General features: G+C 44.0%; 1 protein-coding gene across 1 annotated transcript in view; it reads left to right on the top strand.

Moving 5' to 3' along the window:
• Positions 1-5,154: 5,154 nt before the first annotated feature.
• The window catches only part of HSDL2 (hydroxysteroid dehydrogenase like 2), an 88,191-nt gene continuing 74,835 nt past the window's right edge, over positions 5,155-18,510 (top strand). The window contains exons 1-4 of the mRNA XM_082243538.1: positions 5,155-5,213; positions 5,449-5,543; positions 9,819-9,982; positions 12,078-12,176. Of these exons, the coding sequence (XP_082099664.1) occupies positions 5,211-5,213; positions 5,449-5,543; positions 9,819-9,982; positions 12,078-12,176 (361 nt within the window). The 5' untranslated portion in view covers positions 5,155-5,210. The remainder of the gene's footprint in view (positions 5,214-5,448; positions 5,544-9,818; positions 9,983-12,077; positions 12,177-18,510) is intronic.

Genomic DNA, 18,510 nt, shown 5'->3' with positions numbered 1-18,510 from the left:
AATGATTTATTCAAATGATTAACCTGTGTTTGTTAGTAGTTTCTTGATGCACTTTAAGCGCTGTAGCACCATTTATTTGTTTGTTTCATTTTTTGTTTCTTTTTATTGGAAAGATTTGGTATAGCAGCTTTTATTATACACAGCCTTTATTTTCTTATGCCCTGATTTACAAATGACATTATACACAATTTTTTTAGCTTTATGCAACCTGCCATCTACTGTTCTGGCAGTGGTAATTTTTTTAAAAGTAACGAGTAACTATGCAGCACAAAAAAAAAATATCGGAGTAGAAGTATCGAAATCATCGAAAAAATGTAGTGAAGTAAAAGTAGAAGTAGGAGAAAAAAATTCTACTCTAGGAAAGTACAGATACCGCATTTCGGTACTTAAGTACAGTACTTAAGTAGTTCTACTTCGTTACTATACATCTCTGAAAAAAACTGATCACTATAAACACCCCTGTCAGTGTTAAATGGTTTGTCTGAACCCTCTAACTGCTACATCTGTAGGATAGCTTGTTCTGCTGAAAAAAAGACGACTTACTGGCAGAACCACTGGGTAAAAATAAAATAAAGAAAGCCTAAAAAGAATCTTCATACAGCCACCACTTTAAGTATTGGTAAGCTGCAATGTTTTTTTTTCTGGGTTTAATACCTCTTTAAGTTGTTTTTTTTATTCCCAACCCCCATACCTTCAGCCTGTTCTTTCTATTTCCCCTTGGTCCAGGGCAGTTAATAAGTCAATGTAGGTGTTGTGACTGAGTGATGTAACCTCACATGAAGCTCTTCATACTAGCACCCTTCATCAATTCTACTACTGCCAGAGTGAAGAAGGCTGCTGCATTCTCTATGCCCTGAGCTGCCAGCTTTTCCCACCCACAGCTCTGCGCTGCTCCTGGTCCTTTTACCCCTGCATTTAGCATATAGTTGACTGTCCCCTGGACATTTCCCTTCAGGGACTGGCAGCGCTAGTCAACGATGGCAAAATCGCAGCACACATGTATATTTTAATTGTAGGGGAAAACAAGATATATTTATATTTTATATTTAATTATGAGAAGTAGCATCTCCTGTCCTTTGTTGTTTCGTTGTTTCTGGCTGGCACTTTCTGTGCCCCCCCCCCCCACACACACACACGCACTGACCTCCTATCAGCTTCTGAATTGATCTCATCCTAGGCTCTGTGTTGGGGGTCTACTGAAAGCAGCCACCTATCAAGGGGGCCATGTTACACCAGATATAATTGCTAAAAACAGCAGAGAAAATGCTTATTTTATGTGTCTCTTCCTTGCTGGCATAACACTCCTCTGAATAGTGAGAAAAAAATGTTAATACCCCCAAGATCTTGCTGTTAGGAAATGAAATCTCCCTGGAAGGCATTGGTTGCCGTCTGGTGGTACAGTCATGTGGTTGCAGCCTGGTGGTGCAGGCTTTTAGGGGTTAAAGCAGGCAGTGTGGAGATGCCATAACAACCTCTAAAATGTCTGAAAAGGATCCACTGCAGATCGCTCTTCAGTGTGCAAGCGCAAGTGAAAACAAGCCCTTAAAGGTAGGTAATAGCCAATATATTTAAAGGAATGTTCTAAAGTCACAGCATACACTTTCATTATATAACATCAGAATTGTAATAACAATACAAACAATAGTTATATATTTGGTAATCCAATAAAAAGCTACAGTAAAAAAATTATTTTTTTTATGTTGTGAGCAGGGCCCGGAGTTAGGTACCCAAGTTAGGTACCCACATAAGGGTTGGATTTACTAAAACTGGAGAGTGCAAAATCCAGCTCTGAAACCAATAGAAACCAATCAGCTTCCACATTTAAGCCCTGGTTCATACCGAATCCGACTTTGATATGGTGAGACTTCACTTGAAATTGCACGATTTCAAAGCAGCACTTCAGGGCAACTTCAGGTGTGACTTGGCTGACATCTGTGTGACTTCATGCACAGATGTCTATACAAGTCGCACCTGAAGTGGCCAAAAATAGTGCAGGAACTTCTTTTTCAAATCAGTGCTGCACCGCAAAGTCGGTATCGCACCGATTTGAACAGTTTCATTGCCGACAATAGGATTCAATGGACCTGTCAAATCACATGACAAGTCGCACAGGTGTGAACGGGGGCTTATTGTCAAAGCTTAATTGAACAAGCTGAAGCTAGAAGCTACCATGCACAGCTATGCCAAATTTTGTATTTAGTAGAGTGCAGATTTAAAGGATAACAATGTTGCTTGCAGAACACAGATGCTAGCACTGATCTTACTTTGCAACAGGTGCAGAGCGCTGGTAGACTCATATACAGGATGCTTGTGGTAACAGGTGTAGTACCTTTTGCAGTAACAGGGTCAGTAAGACTTGTAATAATTGGTATGATGACCACTCCACACAGCTCAAGTCGCAGCAGGGTGCTATCAAAGTCCCTAATGCACAGGAGTGACTGAGCAGTATAGGTAGGCAGGCAGCGTTGTATCCTCAGCAAAGTTTACCTTACCGGGTTGGCATCTGTTGGAGGGGTGGCTGACTGACAGGGTGGCTGACACAGGTAGTGGCTCAAGCAAGGTTGGAGCAAGTTGTGGCAGCGGCTCTGAAGGCCAGTAGCTATGTGGAGTATGCAGTGATATTCCCTACTCCTAATTGCACTTCTCCCACCTGCTCATTCTCTGTCACTGCCAGATGGGGTTCCACTCTCTACATTGTCCACTCGCAAATGCATGCCAAAGCCCAGCAGGGCACTGCTATTTATTAGTATTGCCCCCAACCAAGATGGCCATGGAAGGTCACTGGGGGTTGCATTGTCCAATCAGAGGAACATCATTCCCCTGATACTTCACTCCATTGCCCACGGCAGCAAGGTGCCATCTGCTTGGTGGAACAGAAACTATACCTGCCAACTCTGCTGTAATCGCTGCCTTTTCGCTGTCCATTTCTTTCATGTTGAATACTAAGTAGGCATGAAATGCGTTAGCTGGTGATGCTGTTTCCCCACATTTGTATTTTGGAGTTTGTTTTACGAACATGCTACAATAAAGATGGTTTTAATGTGCTGCTGAATTTCCTTTACTATCTCTTTCCACAGCTTCTTGAATTCCCTGCATGCTTTCCAGTTTCTGCTCTGCTGTTTCAATTTCTGGGGACTACATATCCCATGGTACCTTGCTGCCTGCATGCAGGATTCCTGTACTGACTCCGCCTCCTAAAACCCCTCCCTCAGCACTTCTGTAGTTCAGAAGGCCGGTGTAACGTTAAAAAAACCTACCTCGTGAAAATTCCCTACCCTCATCACTTCCTGTGCACATACGTCATGGAACAGCTGGGCAGCTTACCACTGCGCATGCTCACAGCTCCGGAGGGTAGGGAGATCTCACGGGGTAGTGTTTTGTAACGTTACACCGCATCAGCTGTTGCCGCGGGTACACATTAAATCATTTCCGCTGCAACATTAAATCATCTCCAATCCAACCCCTCTTTCCTTGCCGGAGTGACGTCATCGCGGCTCCGGCCTATCACAGCGCCGGAGCCGCCGAACCCGGAAGAGACGCCGAGGGATCATGGCAGCGCCTGCAGCGATGTCCGGGGGTCCGTGTCAGGGCTTCGTTCTAAGGTAAGTAATACATAATGAGCTAGTATGTGATGCATACTAGCTCATTATGCCTTTGTCTTGCAGGTTTTTTTTTTTTTTCGGGTTTACAACCGCTTTAACCACTTGCCGACCGCCGCACGACTATCTACGTGGGCGGTCAGCCCCTCACAGGCAAAGTGACGTAGGTCTACGTCGCTCGCCTGTGAGGGTTTAGGGAGCGAGCGCGCGCCGCCGGAGGCGCGCTCCCGCTCCCGCGTGGTCACGGACCCCCCCGCGCGCGTGACCGGCGGACCCGATCGCCGCCGGCCACTCTGCGATCGGCGGGGGAGAGGGAGATAGTCAGGCAGCTTGTGTAAACAAGCTGCCTGTCATTCTCCTCTCTGTATGAGAGCTGATCACATGGATCTACTATGTAGATCCATTGATCACTCTGCATACAGTTGAAGCCACAGCCAATCACAGTTAGAATCACGCCCCTAGGGACACACACAGCCCCTCCCTCTCAAATAAAGTTAACCCCTTCACTACCAGTGCATTTTTACAGTAACAGTGCATATGTATAGCACTGATTACTGTAGAAATGTCACTGGTAACCCCAAAAGTGTCAAAAATGTCAGTCAAGGGTCCGATCTGTCCGCCGCAATGTCGCAGTACCGCAAAAAAAATCGCAGATCGCCGCCATTAAGCGTTAAAAAAAAAAACAACAAAAATGACAAAAATCTTTCCCTTTGTTAGTAAACGCAATAACTTTTGCGCAAACCAATCAAAATACGCTTTTTGCGATTTTTTTTACCAAACATAGGTAGCATAAAACAAATTGGCCGAAAATATTAAAAAATTTTGATTTTTACATTTTTTTTTGGGGGAATTTCATATAAAAAAAAGGGAAAAATATTGCTATTTTTGCAAAATTTACGCTCTTTTTTTGTTTATAGCGCGTGATCAAAAAATCGCACAGGTGATCAAATACCACCAAAAGAAAGCTCTGTTTGTGGGAAAAAAAGGACGCCAAATTCGTTTCGGTACAGCGTCGCACGACCGCGCAATTGTCCGTTAAAGTCACGCAGTGCCGAATCGCAAAATGCCCTCTGGTTGTTTAGCAGCCAAATCCTCCGGGGTTAATAGGAGTAGGCTAGAAAAAGTAGAAATACAACATGGAAATGACTATATGATTTTACATGTTTACCATAGATATGCTTTAATTTGAAAAATACTACTAAATGATTTCACGTCAATATGCAGTTGCAAGATGATGTGATTTTCTTTTAGTGAAAGAGGGTTAGAGTCCACTTTCAATCAACCAAAAACACTTTTCATCTTTTCATTGCCGTATAACCCTGTAATGGTTCCCTGGTGAAAGGGAGGAGTATTTAAACTCAAATATATCACTCGTATGTATTAGCTGTCATACTGCACGAGCACTACCGCCCCAGTAATTCAGAATTGAGCATCGCTCCGCCCCTCCATGCGTTCCAAGCCTCGTTTTCACACCACCAGCATGTCCAATCAGATTCAGAGAGGTAAAAAAAAGGTGGTCAGCTATTGGTTGCGTTGCTACACTCTCGTCTCATGTGACAACCTACTGGGCGTGATTGTTGTGTCAGTCCGTGTGGAAGTAGGTGACCGGTCATGGTGAGGACTTCCTGGTGTGGTACAAAGGTACAGCTGTATAGCAGACTTGCCGTGCAGTTGTACTTTTAGTGCCAGCTTTGTTGGTGCGGGCCTTTAATGTACTGCTGATTACTGTGTACAGATGCAAACGTTTTGACCTTTAGGTCGTGACGTTACTGGTGAACTTGGAAATGTGGAGCAAAGGGCACCAGTAGTGTGTGGCATCACCTCTAACTCCTCCTTTCTCCATTTCCAGATATTCAGGCTTACTGCAGCAAGCAGCCACCTCGGCTATTGCAGGCTTGGAAGAAATTTGTGCTCACACACAGCCACCATGCTGCCAAACACAGGGTAAGACAGAACAGTGTGGATAAGAATGAACATGGTGCATGCAGCTTGTCAGCAAATCCTGCAGAGCAACAAGCCTACTCTGTATTTACACATAGCAGGTTTGGATGGTATTTGTATAAGGCAACTATACGCCTGGGGCAAAGGGTTCTGTGACAGTGCCTGGTATAGTGCGGAGTGTTATTTCAAATCAAAGTAGATAAAACTGGTGTTTTTTTTTATTTACAACTGTTCACAATGTGACACATCAAGAATCAGATGTACTTTCATGCTTCTGCAATCTAATTCTATAATATAGGACAGTACAGTGGCTTAGTGGTTATGTCTCCTGCATTGTAGCACAGATGTTACTCTACAGTCTGTGTCCCTTTGCAGTATTAAGTGATGGTAAAGTATCCCACTATAGGCCATAGGGGACGGCTTTAGGAATATATCCATATGCATAATATTTTCTATGATCCTTCAAACCGTGTGTCAATTATCTTAGCATGCTGCTAAAGTCATGCGCACTGTTAGTCTATGGGTCTTTTTGCAATGTCTACCAAGATTTGGAGCTGTAAAACAATTTACCTGACCCAGTGGTATATTTACTTTGTTAACCGATACCAGACAGCAAGCAATTGTGCTGCAAGTTTGAAAATGACTTGCCAGGCTTCACAGGTTTGTTGCATAATTGCAGCAAGTCCGCATTGCATAACCCCAGATCAAATTTCTTTGCAAACCTTCTGCAAGTCTGCTGCAAGTTCTGGTTCAGTTATATTGTGCAATAGTCATCCCAACACAGGTGTCACTGTGGCTGAATTTCCATGCTGTAGACTTGCAGAGCTCTTGCTGTACAGTAGAATCACCACTTGGGGTTGACCGATATCATTTTTCCAGGGCCGATAATGATTTTTTCAGCCGCCTTTCAGACTGATAGCCGATATCAGGTGCCGATATTCTGTACATATAAGGCTGGCTGGCACCCTGCTGTGGGTGGCTGGCTGGCACCCTGCCGTGGGTGGCTGGCTGGCACCCTGCCGTGGGTGGCTGGCTGGCGCCCTGCCGTGGGTGGCTGGCTGGCGCCCTGCCGTGGGTGGCTGGCTGGCGCCCTGCCGTGGGTGGCTGGCTGACACCCTGCCGTGGGTGGCTGGCTGACACCCCGCCGTGGGTGGCTGGCTGACACCCCGCCGTGGGTGGCTGGCTGACACCCCGCCGTGGGTGGCTGGCTGACACCCCGCCGTGGGTGGCTGGCTGGCACCCCGCCGTGGGTGGCTGGCTGGCACCCCGCCGTGGGTGGCTGGCTGGCACCCCGCCGTGGGTGGCTGGCTGGCACCCCGCCGTGGGTGGCTGGCTGGCACCCCGCCGTGGGTGGCTGGCTGGCACCCCGCCGTGGGAGGCTGGCTGGCACCCCGCCGTGGGAGGCTGGCTGGCACCCCGCCGTGGGAGGCTGGCTGGCACCCCGCCGTGGGTGGCTGGCTGGCACCCCGCCGTGGGAGGCTGGCTGGCACCCCGCCGTGGGAGGCTGGCTGGCACCCCGCCGTGGGAGGCTGGCTGGCACCCCGCCGTGGGTGGTTGGCTGGCACCCTGCTGTGGGTGGCTGGCGTGTCTCTGGTCCAGTTCCATGGCGTACTGTCCGTGGCAAGGGAGGCGGTGGCCTTTCCCTATCTAGGTAGAAGAAGCCAGGACTCAGTCAGAATGTGTGCAGGCCCAGTGTGTGCAACATACATAATGACGTGCACAGCAAACCTTCTAGGTTCTGGCTTTTTCTACCCGGGCCAATGACATAGGGGCCCCATAAAGATGGTCACAAGATGGTCGGTTTGTGACTGATACTAATTATATAAAACATTTTAATATCAGTCCCCGATAATCGGTCGAGCCCCTACTCACCACTGCAACTTTGCTCTTGCTAGAGACTTGCTACACAAATTTGCTACAAATTGGAAAAGTGTCAACTAGAACTTGTGCTATAGACTAGAGTCGCACTAAGGCGACACGACTGCACTATTTCGGGAGGCGGCTTGTCAGTCCCGTGCACCACGACTTCGGAGCGACTTGCACGGACTTCATATAATGAATGTCTATGCAAGTCGCTCCCAGGTCGCCCCGAAGTAGTACAGGACCCTTTTTCTAAGTCGGAGCGACTTGTGTCGCTCCTATTAGAACGGGTCCTGTAGCAGTCAATGGACCGCGAGGGAGCGCGACTTGTCAGGCTGACAAGTCATCTGACAAGTCGCGGCAGTGTGAATGGGGTCTAAAGTGCTCTGCGAGTGTACAGCTTTCCATTGAAAATCTGCAGCAAGGTAACAGACTTACAATTCAACACTGCCACAAATTCGTGGCAAGTTATCCTTGTTATCTGGGATGCTGTACTGGAACACGGCAGCTCCTACAAAAAAATATTTGTTGAAGAATGCCCAGCATATTTAGTATAACTAAAGGCAAAATTTTTTTTTTTTTTTTTTTTTTTAGTTTTGGATAGCGAAGAGGGGTTAGAACACCTGTCAGATTTAGTTGCTGTCTGTGTCCCCATCAGGGAGTTTCCCCCTCTCTGTTGGTCCTGTTTATTATTAACCATGAAAGTAAAAGAAAATGCCACATTTTTGGATGTCCCTAAAAAAGTAATAACATGGAAATCTTCCAATGGAGGCTCTAATTCTAATGACCTGGGGGTCCCCAAGGAATTCTCTTCATTTGCAGGGATTTCCTCTCACATCCTGTTTGGCTATGGGACAGGAAGTGAAGCAAAATCTTTTCAATGGGACACATATGGTGAAAAAAAAAAATCTGACAGGGGTTTTTACCCTTACTCTATCCAAAATGAAAAAAAAGCTTCGGTTTTTATTTAGCCAGTAGAGAAAAATATCACCAGTTTCGTCATTTGTTGCTATGTTTTTTCAGCTTTTTTAAAACATTTTTTTATCCACTTTTATTTCATATTTATTTATTTTATTTTTATTTGTAAGCAGTTAAGGGGTATGGTTTAACTTTTTTACTTATTTGTTTTGTTAGGTTAGGGGTTATTATTCTGGTTAGGGTCATTGTTAGAGGTTATTATTGGGGTTAAGCGTTGAGGTTAGGGTTTTTAGTTTATGTATTTTATTTATTGCATTTGATCAACAAAACGATCAACCACGTTCGAATCAAGCGTTTCCTTGCATTTCTATGGAACAAAAAATGCTTCAAAAATACACCACTACTCTGCCCGATTATAGCTACAAATAGCTCCAGAACATTTTTGAACCTCCAGCTCATAACATCAGTTTTCAGCACAGCTAGGAAACTGACCATGATGTACTCGCATGCCTAGTGTGGTCAGTTATAGGAAAACAGAGGGACTGGCTTCAGGCAACTTGTAGTGGGGATGTGAACCATCTCCATAGAGAATCATTTTTTTTTTCTCTTCCTCCAGCATTTTGGAGCTTCAGGCTACAAAATACTGAGGTGTAAATGGGGCTTTAGTGTGCTGGACTTTTTCTAAAGAAGTAGTTTTTAGGGTAGCTGCTGTGTGCCAGTATTTTATCCAGCCCCATGATTTCCATGCAGTGCTGATGAAGAGTTATGAGCTTTCCCCTTTCATTAGTTTTGTGCAATGTAGATGATTAAAGAGCTGTTTCTTTGAATTACCCTGCTCTTTACCATGTTGGACAAAGACATTTTCCAGATTTAATAAACTGGGGGATGCAAAATCTGGTGCAGGTCTGCATAGAAACCAATCGGCTTCCATTTTTTTTTTTTTGATCAAGCTGAAGTTAGAAGCTGGTTGGCTACCATGCTCTGCTTCACCAGATTTTGCACTCTCCAGTTTTACTAAATCACCCTCAATGTTTAGATCCACAGGAAAAGGCAGCAAAATGTATTGAAGCTTGGGTTCTGGTGCCTAGCTTTAGCTATAATAGTCCATGCAACTCCTACGAGATGCAGCATTACCTGTAAATCAAACATTCAAATATGTAGGTTCACTCTTTGCATTCCCATCTTACCTTGGTCATTCATTAGGACTTGGCTTCCATTGAAGATTGGCTGCATGAACAAAACTGTTAGGACACCCATCCTGGATTTTAGGGATTGGCCTAGAGATGCATAGCATAGGAGTATTCTGCTTTTGTGTAATGAGCTACCGTTTGTTATCCACAGCATCTGATATGTTTAAATTCCACGATTTTGGTTAAATAAAAAGCCTGGTTAAAAGCACCATCTATGGTGGTTTGGTGAAATAGATGTGTTGGGGCATTATTGTACCATAGTATTATACATACAGTACCCTGGAGACTATTCAGTTCTCATCTATTGCAGGAGACTTGCTGGATGCACTCTCTTCATCACCGGTGCCAGTCGCGGTATTGGAAAAGCCATTGCTCTAAAGGCTGCAAGAGACGGTGCCAATGTAGTTATAGCGGCAAAGACTGCAGAACCACACCCTAAGCTTCCAGGAACAATATATACTGCAGCTGCAGAAAGTAAATATTTGCTATTTGTTTTTGTTTTGTTCTTTTTGTTCTGCTTAAAAACACCGTATTTCATTTTTCTTAGAAATGTGTGTTTGTAAATAATGGGTATAGATAAACCGTACTAGAAGACAAGCCTGCAGGTAATTGCTGCTTTCTTTGTGTTTAGATTGATGTATTTATTTAGTCAGACATGATAAGCAAGGATTTCCTACAACCGTGATTTTGTAACATTTATGGGCAGTGAGGCTGAAGAATCCATTTTTTAAAGAAATGACTCTGGTGTGTGAAGTTATTCCCACACCATATATAGAGCTCCTATAGAGATCATTGATCAAATGAATGAGATCATTTGTCTCCTTAAAGAATATGTAAACCCAGCACTTCATATTCCTGATATGTGCCTGCTGTACCATGAACTTGTATAAAAAGGATCCTCTTCTCTTTGTATTGCTTCCTTTTTGTGAAATCACTGGTGTTCCTGCCAGTCCCTCTGCTTTCCTGGTAAAAACTGACCATACTAAGCAGGAGCAATACACCGTGGTCAGTTCTCTAGCTGTGCTGGGAACTCAGCCTGCTCTCCTCCAATGATTAGATTTGTCCAGACACACACACCCTGGACAACCTTTCACTCTGAAGATCGGTGTCCTGCTGTTTCTCCTCCCCCCAGCTCTCATTTTTATCTTATAGAAATGATAGGGAAAACACAAATGTTTTTGCCTTTAATTCCAATTTAAACTGAATGGGTTGTTCTACAAGTTGAGGATTTTACATATACTTTAAGGTACTCCCTAAATACTCCTCCTTCGTCAGCCAATCCAGAAGGCTCCCCGTGTCTACATAAAGTTAAAGTATCTCCAGCACATGCACGGTTATTCAGAGCCTTTTATTTGTCCTACGGACCAAAGTGACCTTTTAGAGCCCATACGATAGCTTCTTCATCAGGCAACAGGGAAGCCCACAGACTTGATACATAACCAACAGCAAAGGTGGAAAAGGAAAGAGACTTAAAGTGATTGTAAACAATCACCTTGTAAAACAACCCATTCAATTTTAAAAATGAAAGGCAAGACCTTATAAAATAGATTAAATAAAAAGCATTATGAATACTTTTTCCCCCTTTTTATAACTGATCACGTTCCCTCTGTTCTCAGCTGTGTAAGAAGCTCAGAGAAATGGAGGAGGGAAAACAGCAGCACACTGGTCTTCCCAGCAAACAGCTGTGCAGGGGGGCATGTCAGGACAAATCTGATCATTAGAGGAGAGCAGGAGTTCCCAGCATAGCTAGAAACCTGACCACGCTTTGCTCTCATGCCTAGTGTGGTTAGTTTTTTTATTAGGAAAGCCAAGGGACTGGCAGGAACACCAGAGATTTCACACAAAGGAAAAAAAAAAAGTATCCTGTGTTCATTGTAGTAAGCGCTTTACACTGGGGTTTCATTGATGTTGGATCTTTACATATTAGGATACTTAATAAAAATGTATCAATAGCATTCTCTTAATTTGCATTCACTGTTGGGTATCCCACATATGTAATATATGCATTAGGTTTAAAAAAATAAAGTGGTTCTTAAGTAAAAAAATTAATAAATAAATAAATATATATAAATATATATATTCACTCATTCTCTCCTCCAACTGTTCCCTAGACACTTACCTGACACCTCTTACGTTCCTGGCTACAGCACCACTTTTCTCTCTTACTGGTCTTACAGGAGACACTGAGCACAGTGGGAGCCATAGGCTCTTGCTGCTGTCAGTCAAAATCTGTGGCTTACTGGCATTGTGTGTGTGTGTGTGTGTGTGTCTATGGACGCACACAGCCCTGATCGGGAGCGTGCACACATGGGTGCCCCCAGACCACCCAGCTTGCAGAGGGGGCACTTGAAAGAGGGAGAAGCAGACAGTGCTGGCGGGAGACTGCCAAAAAGGATGTAAGGGACTGCTCTGTGAGCAAACGATAACTTTTTTTTTTTTTTTTGGGCCAAATAAAACCTTTTTAGTATCACTTTAAATGCTGTTTTAGTATCCGGTATGTACTGCCTTAATTATACAGTAATAGATAAATAAAATGCATGCTTAACTTGCATTTTCATTTTTATATTAGTTGAAGCGGTTGGTGGAAGAGCATTGCCTTGCATTGTTGATGTAAGAGACGAAAAGCAAATCAGTGAAGCTGTGGACAAAGCAGTGAGCACATTTGGAGGTAAGATTTAATTATTGGCCTGTAACTTATTTCAGATACACTTTGGTGGAACATTTGAGACTGTAGCTTTAAAATAGCATGACAAGCAAGCAGCAGTTTTCTAAATTTTTGGCTGTAGCTGGTAAATTGTAGAAAGCCTGTGCAAGTAGAATGTAAAAGTAGAATAAGGTATGTAGGTTAGACAATACTTTAAAGTTTGCCCTTTCTGCAGAACTTACAGTTGTTTATCGGGACCACATTTTTGGAGTGTGTGTGTGTGTGTGTGTGTATATATATATATATATATATATATATATATATATATATTTACCGTATTTGCCGGCGTATAAGACGACCCCCAACTTTTCAAGTTAAAATATTGCTTTTGGGATATACTCGCCATATAAGACTACCCCCCCTTCCGAAGCAAGGCAACACCATTGAAAAACATTTTCTCAGATCTCTTGTATGTCTCCAAGGTACTGTAAGAAAGTGAGATAACCATTCAAACAGCACACTAGGTGCTGCATGGCTCTGTCACAGTGTGCCACATGGCTTTTGGGTACCGATTTTGTTATTGCTAAACTGTGTTATAGTCTATCATTCAGTACAGCTATAAATTAACAAAGTTAGCACCCAAAAGCCATGTAGCACACTGTGACAGAGTAATGCAACAGCTAGTGCTCTGTGTCCTAATGCTAATCATCGTAAGGCACTTTGAGGATTCTACAGTGCGGTACTTAAGACATTAGACATTACAATATCTATTTAGTCCCTACTCACTGTGTGCTGCCAGTGCCATGCTACCCGCCGCCATCGGGATTCGTTTTAAATCTCCCGCTCCCTGCGAGTCACCTCACATACCGTAGTCCGAGTATACCGAGTGCATGACAGTCAGATCACTCCGCCGCCAGACAGAACTTCCTGAACATACGACGTGGCGCTGATAATGTACATGCGCCCCGAAATAGAAGAAAAAGTTCCTGCATTGCTCCAATCTCCTCTCTTGAAGGTACCTTGAAAATGATATACTCGGCGTATAAGACGACCCCCGTCTTTTGAGAAGATTTTCCTGGGGTAAAAAGTCGTCTTATACGCCGGAAAATACGGTAGTGTGTGTATTTATTTCTTCTTTTCTTTTTTAGTATTCTGATGTATTTGATTTAAAAAAAAAAAAATGTGGTGTTATGCATTGGTTTGGCCCCACTGTATAACGTGTGGCAATCATGGGCTGCCTGGAGCCATGGAGCTTAAACAGTGCCCAGTTATTTACAGGTACCCCTATAGTGAAGTTTGGGTTCCCTGCGTAATGCTTCTAAGTTGCAGTTTCTGGTTTTCCATCTTTGGTGACAACTGATAGACAACTCAAGCAAAGTGTTAAAATATTAGGCAAGACTAAAGGTAATAATTAGATATGGTTTGGGGAGGTGGCATTTAGGTAGTGTTGTGACCTGGGTAAAAGGTTAGGGTAGATGGCATCTAAGCAAACAGAAATCAGATATGGGGTCATAACCAGAATGGCAACCAGAATGCTAGGATGCTTACAAGGGCAAACCAGAAACCTTTGGTTAGATAATGTCCCAATGGATAGAGCTGGTTTTAAGGCTCTAACACGCATATCGCCCTTGTTTGTTTATAAATACTAATTTAGGCATCAGATTTAGCCCCCATTCACACTGGGGCGACGCTACTTCGCACCGCGACCTCCGAGCGGCCGCCACGGACTTCGTAACATTGAAGTCTATGGCGGTCGCCTCCTGGTCGCCCCAAAGAAGCTCCAGACCCTTTTTCTGAGTCGGAGCGACTTGTGTCGCTCCTATCAGAACGGGTCCGCAGCTTCCCTATGGGAGGCGACCTGTGAGGCGACCAGGTCGCCTCACAGGTCGCCCCAGTGTGAACGGGGGCTTAGCAAGTATCTGGCAAAATGATTTCTTGAAGTCCCTAACCAGTATCCCTAGAGCAATATTTTCAATTTTTGCACGTGTTAAAATCTGCAGTTTTGGCTATAAAATTAATGAAAGCCCCCAAAACAATGTATATTTTCTAAACCCAAAGGCCATATAGAATAACAAATATAGTAGTTGCAATTTTCTTATGTTGAATAATATTTGCGCAACTGTTTATCAAATCTATATTTTCAGGAAAAAACACACTAAAATGAATTTTATTTCACACAAACATTATAATCCCTATTTTTTTGTACATTAGAACAGATGAGGTAGTGTAGAATATATAGGTAAGAAATCTGTCAAGCCTAAAAACTGCTTACATTCACAAAATGGCGAAAAATTATGGTATTCCTTACTAGCCATATACAATGCTTTAAATACCTTTACAGCTTATCAGTTTAGAGTACACCAAAAGTGATGGCTGTAGAATGTAGGGCTGTGCATCTTCACTTAGGAGGAGAGGAGAGATTGGCGCAAACAGATGGTCAGAACTGCATACAGTATCTATGCATAGAGCAAGGTATGGCAAGGTGGGCTTCGGTACACAAAGTCCGGTGTGGCTTGCTAAACACTTCGATGGCTGCCTCCAGTGAAGGGTGAAGTAACCCTGTATGACCCAAAACAAGAAGAGAGAAGACCGGGCGCCGATCTAAGTGTAGCAATAAAACATTTTATTAGCAATAGCAAGAGTACTACTCACAGGAGTACGGTAAAAACAGGCATCTCAATGATGGTGGGTATGCAGAGTTCGTCCAGGGGGTCCTCCCAAGGTCCTGTTGGAGCTGGTGCTGCGAGGGATAAGCTGCGGTCTCCTGGTGCGGGACGCGCTGATCGCTCTGTGATGATCCGGCAGCGTGAGTCCGTAGGATGGAGGGCCGCGGTGTCACTTCCTGGTCGACTCTGTGTGCTTGAACGGCGACGCGTTGCGGAGCATGCGCTCCTTCTTCAGGCCGTCTACCCACCATCATTGAGATGCCTGTTTTTACCGTACTCCTGTGAGTAGTACTCTTGCTATTGCTAATAAAATGTTTTATTGCTACACTTAGATCGGCGCCCGGTCTTCTCTCTTCTTGTTTTGTGCATCTTCACTTACCTCACGATTAGATGCGATTACGATTATTAGGGTCGCGATTCGATACGATTCGATTCCGCGATGCATCACGATTACTGCCCAATGCCCATGCCCAGCCCACTGCCCAATGGTTTTCAAAACTTTATAAAAAAAACAAACAATCAAGCAGTCACAAATAAAAGAATCCTTTTTATTTTCATTTGCTTCAAAGGACACTTTCCTGGACCCTGTCATGGCCTGCAAGCCATGCATACTTTAGTGCACTTGCACTGCAAACATATAGGAAGGTCTGAAAATGCAAACAGCATAGCAGAGACAGACAACAACACCAGAAAAGCCAGAAAAGCTGTAAAAAATATAAAATGTTCCAGGTTCACTGCGATTGTGTTTGCCCCTGCCATTGCCAGTCAACTAAACACAGTGTGTGTGTGTCGTGACTCGTGACAACTCAAAAGCTTATACGCAGCCTCAGCATCAACTCAACACACACACACACACTGTGCGTGTGTGTGTGTGTGTGTTGAGTTAATGCTAGAGCTGCGTTATAAGCTCTTGAGTTGTCACGACAGTCAGTCAGTCAGTCACGTTACAGAAAGAAAACTTTACCTGCACTGCACTGAGCAGCACTCTACCATGTCGATTACATCTGTAACTGAAGCCAAGCTAGCCAACAAGCCACCATTAGAGGAAGGAAAATCCTTGAGAGAATAAATTGTAAACTGAAGCTTAACCTTGAGGAAATCCTATGGGGGTCACATTCACAAACTCACAAATATAGTATATTACACAAGAATCCACAATTGGTGTTTGTGATCCAATAAGATAAGATTTACTCGAGGTTAAGCTTCAAATGTACAAGTTATTTCTCTCAATGATTTTCCTTCCTATAATGCTGCACCGTGGCTGGCTTGGTGTCAGTTGTCTAGAAGAAAATACACTTTAATATTATTTGGTTGAGGGTTAAATGAACCCCTAGTACTTGCCTAGACACTTTTAGTGTGAAGCAACGGAACGGATTATGGATTGGAAATGGACACATTGGACAGGACAATCTTCAAAAACAAACCATCAGTGCTATAAAGCTATAAAACAAGACTGGTGATGTGACTGACTGGTGACTGGCGGCAGACTGAATTAGTAATTATTCATTAAAAACATGAATTAGTAATTATTTCAGTGCTTAGCATTTGGGAACATGTAGGTTTTTCTGTAAGAACACTAGATGATCCACATGCTCAGGTTTAAGACTTCTTCTTTTCGCTGTTATAACATCTCCTGCAGTAGAGAAAACCCGCTCTGCAGATACACAAGTATTTCTTTGACAGCTGAGAGAGGAGGGGGAATATGACCTCATGCTCACGCCACCATTTTAAAGGGTCCTCAGTGAGAGGCAGAGGTGGGGCTTTACAATGTTTTTCCATTTCGTCTTCTGCCTTGGCATAGGGGGTCTTAGGTTCTATTGCACCATCAGTGAAAGACTGCCCCAGCAAAGTCATGAGCAGCGATGTTGTGGCCTTTTTTTTGGGAGGAGAATGGCTGTCCTCAATGGGTGTTCTTTCTGTTTCTTCTTCCACAGTTGCTTTTTCCCTAGGCACTTCATCCACATTTGTCCTTCTATTAGATGTAATCTGTGTGTTTGAACAAAAGATAATAGTATAAGAAGAGCTGAACTGACTAAGAGTGTGATTCATTGATGAGGTGTGGGAAACTGCACGGTAATCCATACCATACAGTTCCACTTCCCACACCGCATCAGTGAATCAGGGCATGTTATTACACAACACAATGTAGCTGAGCTTCTAGCTGTCTGGCAGGAAACATGATGAAATTCTAATTACCTCCAAAGATGCAGCCTCCTCAGTCACTCCTTTGTATATCTCCGATCTCTCCTCCTCTGTGAGAATAAAAGGCAGTCCTTTAAAGCGAGGATCCAGAGCAGAGGCTGTATGAAGGATCTTCTTCTCTGCCTCACTGCTGTACCTCTTCAGGAGATCTGTTTTGATTGCATTCTTGATCTCATGGGTCATGGCTGTGTCTCCCATGGTGTCTGTCATGCTCTGGAGCAGTTGTGCATTTAGAGGGGCAATGAGCGACACTGTTGGGTTGCGCTCTTCTGACATCAGCAAGGTTGCATCCTTCATTGGCTTTAATGCACTCACAGCGTCCTCTGCATTTGACACATCTGTTTCATTGAGAGTGCAGAGATCAGACTCTCCTTTTCTGACTTCTGGAGACAGCAAGGTGGCACAAACTGCAGGTTGTTGTTCTAAGAACCTCTCGACCATGTCATATGCGCTGTTCCATCTTGTTGGCACATCAGTTATTAGCTTATGATTCTTCAGGCCCAGACATTTCTGTTTCTCTTTTAGACAGTGGCTTGCTCTAGTGCTGCGATGGAAGAATGTGGATATTCGTCGCACTCTGGCGAGAAGCCTGGAGAGCGTGGCCCCTTTCAGTGCCCACTGACATGCAAGATTGAGTGTATGGGCAAAACATTTAACATGAGGAAATTTACCAACTTGAGCTGCAACTATCATGTTCGCCGCGTTGTCGGTCACAAGCACTACAGATTTATCAGACAGCTGCCATTCTTCCACAACATGAGATAGTAGCTCTGCCAGATGAGCACCTGTGTGAGACTCATAAATGGCTCTTGTTTGCAACACATGTGACAAGACCTGCCAGTCCTTAGTAACGTAATGTGCTGTTATTGTAACATAGGACTCCGTTGTGACTGACGTCCATGAATCACACGTTATTGCGACTCGACTGGCTTGGTTCATTGACGCAAGTACCTGAGCTTTGGTGTCGTGGTAGAGTGCAGGTATAACGTTTTCTGTAAAGTGCCTGCGTGATGGGATCTTATAACGTGGCTCTAGCGTCTTCACAAGGTAGCGAAACCCGGCGTTGTCCACAACTGAGTAAGGCCGTAGGTCCTTGGCGATGAAAGCTGCCACAGCTTTGGTTAGTTTCTTCCCTTTTTCTGAGTTGGGCGGATAAGTTGACAGTATGGCATCAATTCTTGGCTGATCTGGGTCTAGCAGTCTTTCCTTGGCAGTGGTGGCACTGCTGGTGGCGACAGGTGTTACTAACTCAGAGTGAAAACGGCTAACATGGTTTCTCAAGTTCGTAGTATTCCCTAGGTATTTAATTTTTGTGTGAGAGGCTTTACATACGGCGTGTGTCTTGTCCAACTCACGCTTCCCTGTGTGTTCGTAAAATCCGAAATGTGCCCAGATGTTTGCTCTTAAAACGCTTGGTGCATTTTTTATCTCTCGATCTTTTTCTCCTTCTGCCATATTTACCACCATACTACCACGTATGTGACGGAGAC

The sequence above is a fragment of the Pelophylax lessonae genome (assembly GCF_965119305.1).
Source record: "Pelophylax lessonae genome assembly, chromosome: 1".
NCBI lineage: Eukaryota > Metazoa > Chordata > Amphibia > Anura > Ranidae > Pelophylax > Pelophylax lessonae.
The sequence above is the reverse complement of the archived record's forward strand: the minus strand, read 5'-3'. Positions and strand labels throughout refer to the sequence as shown.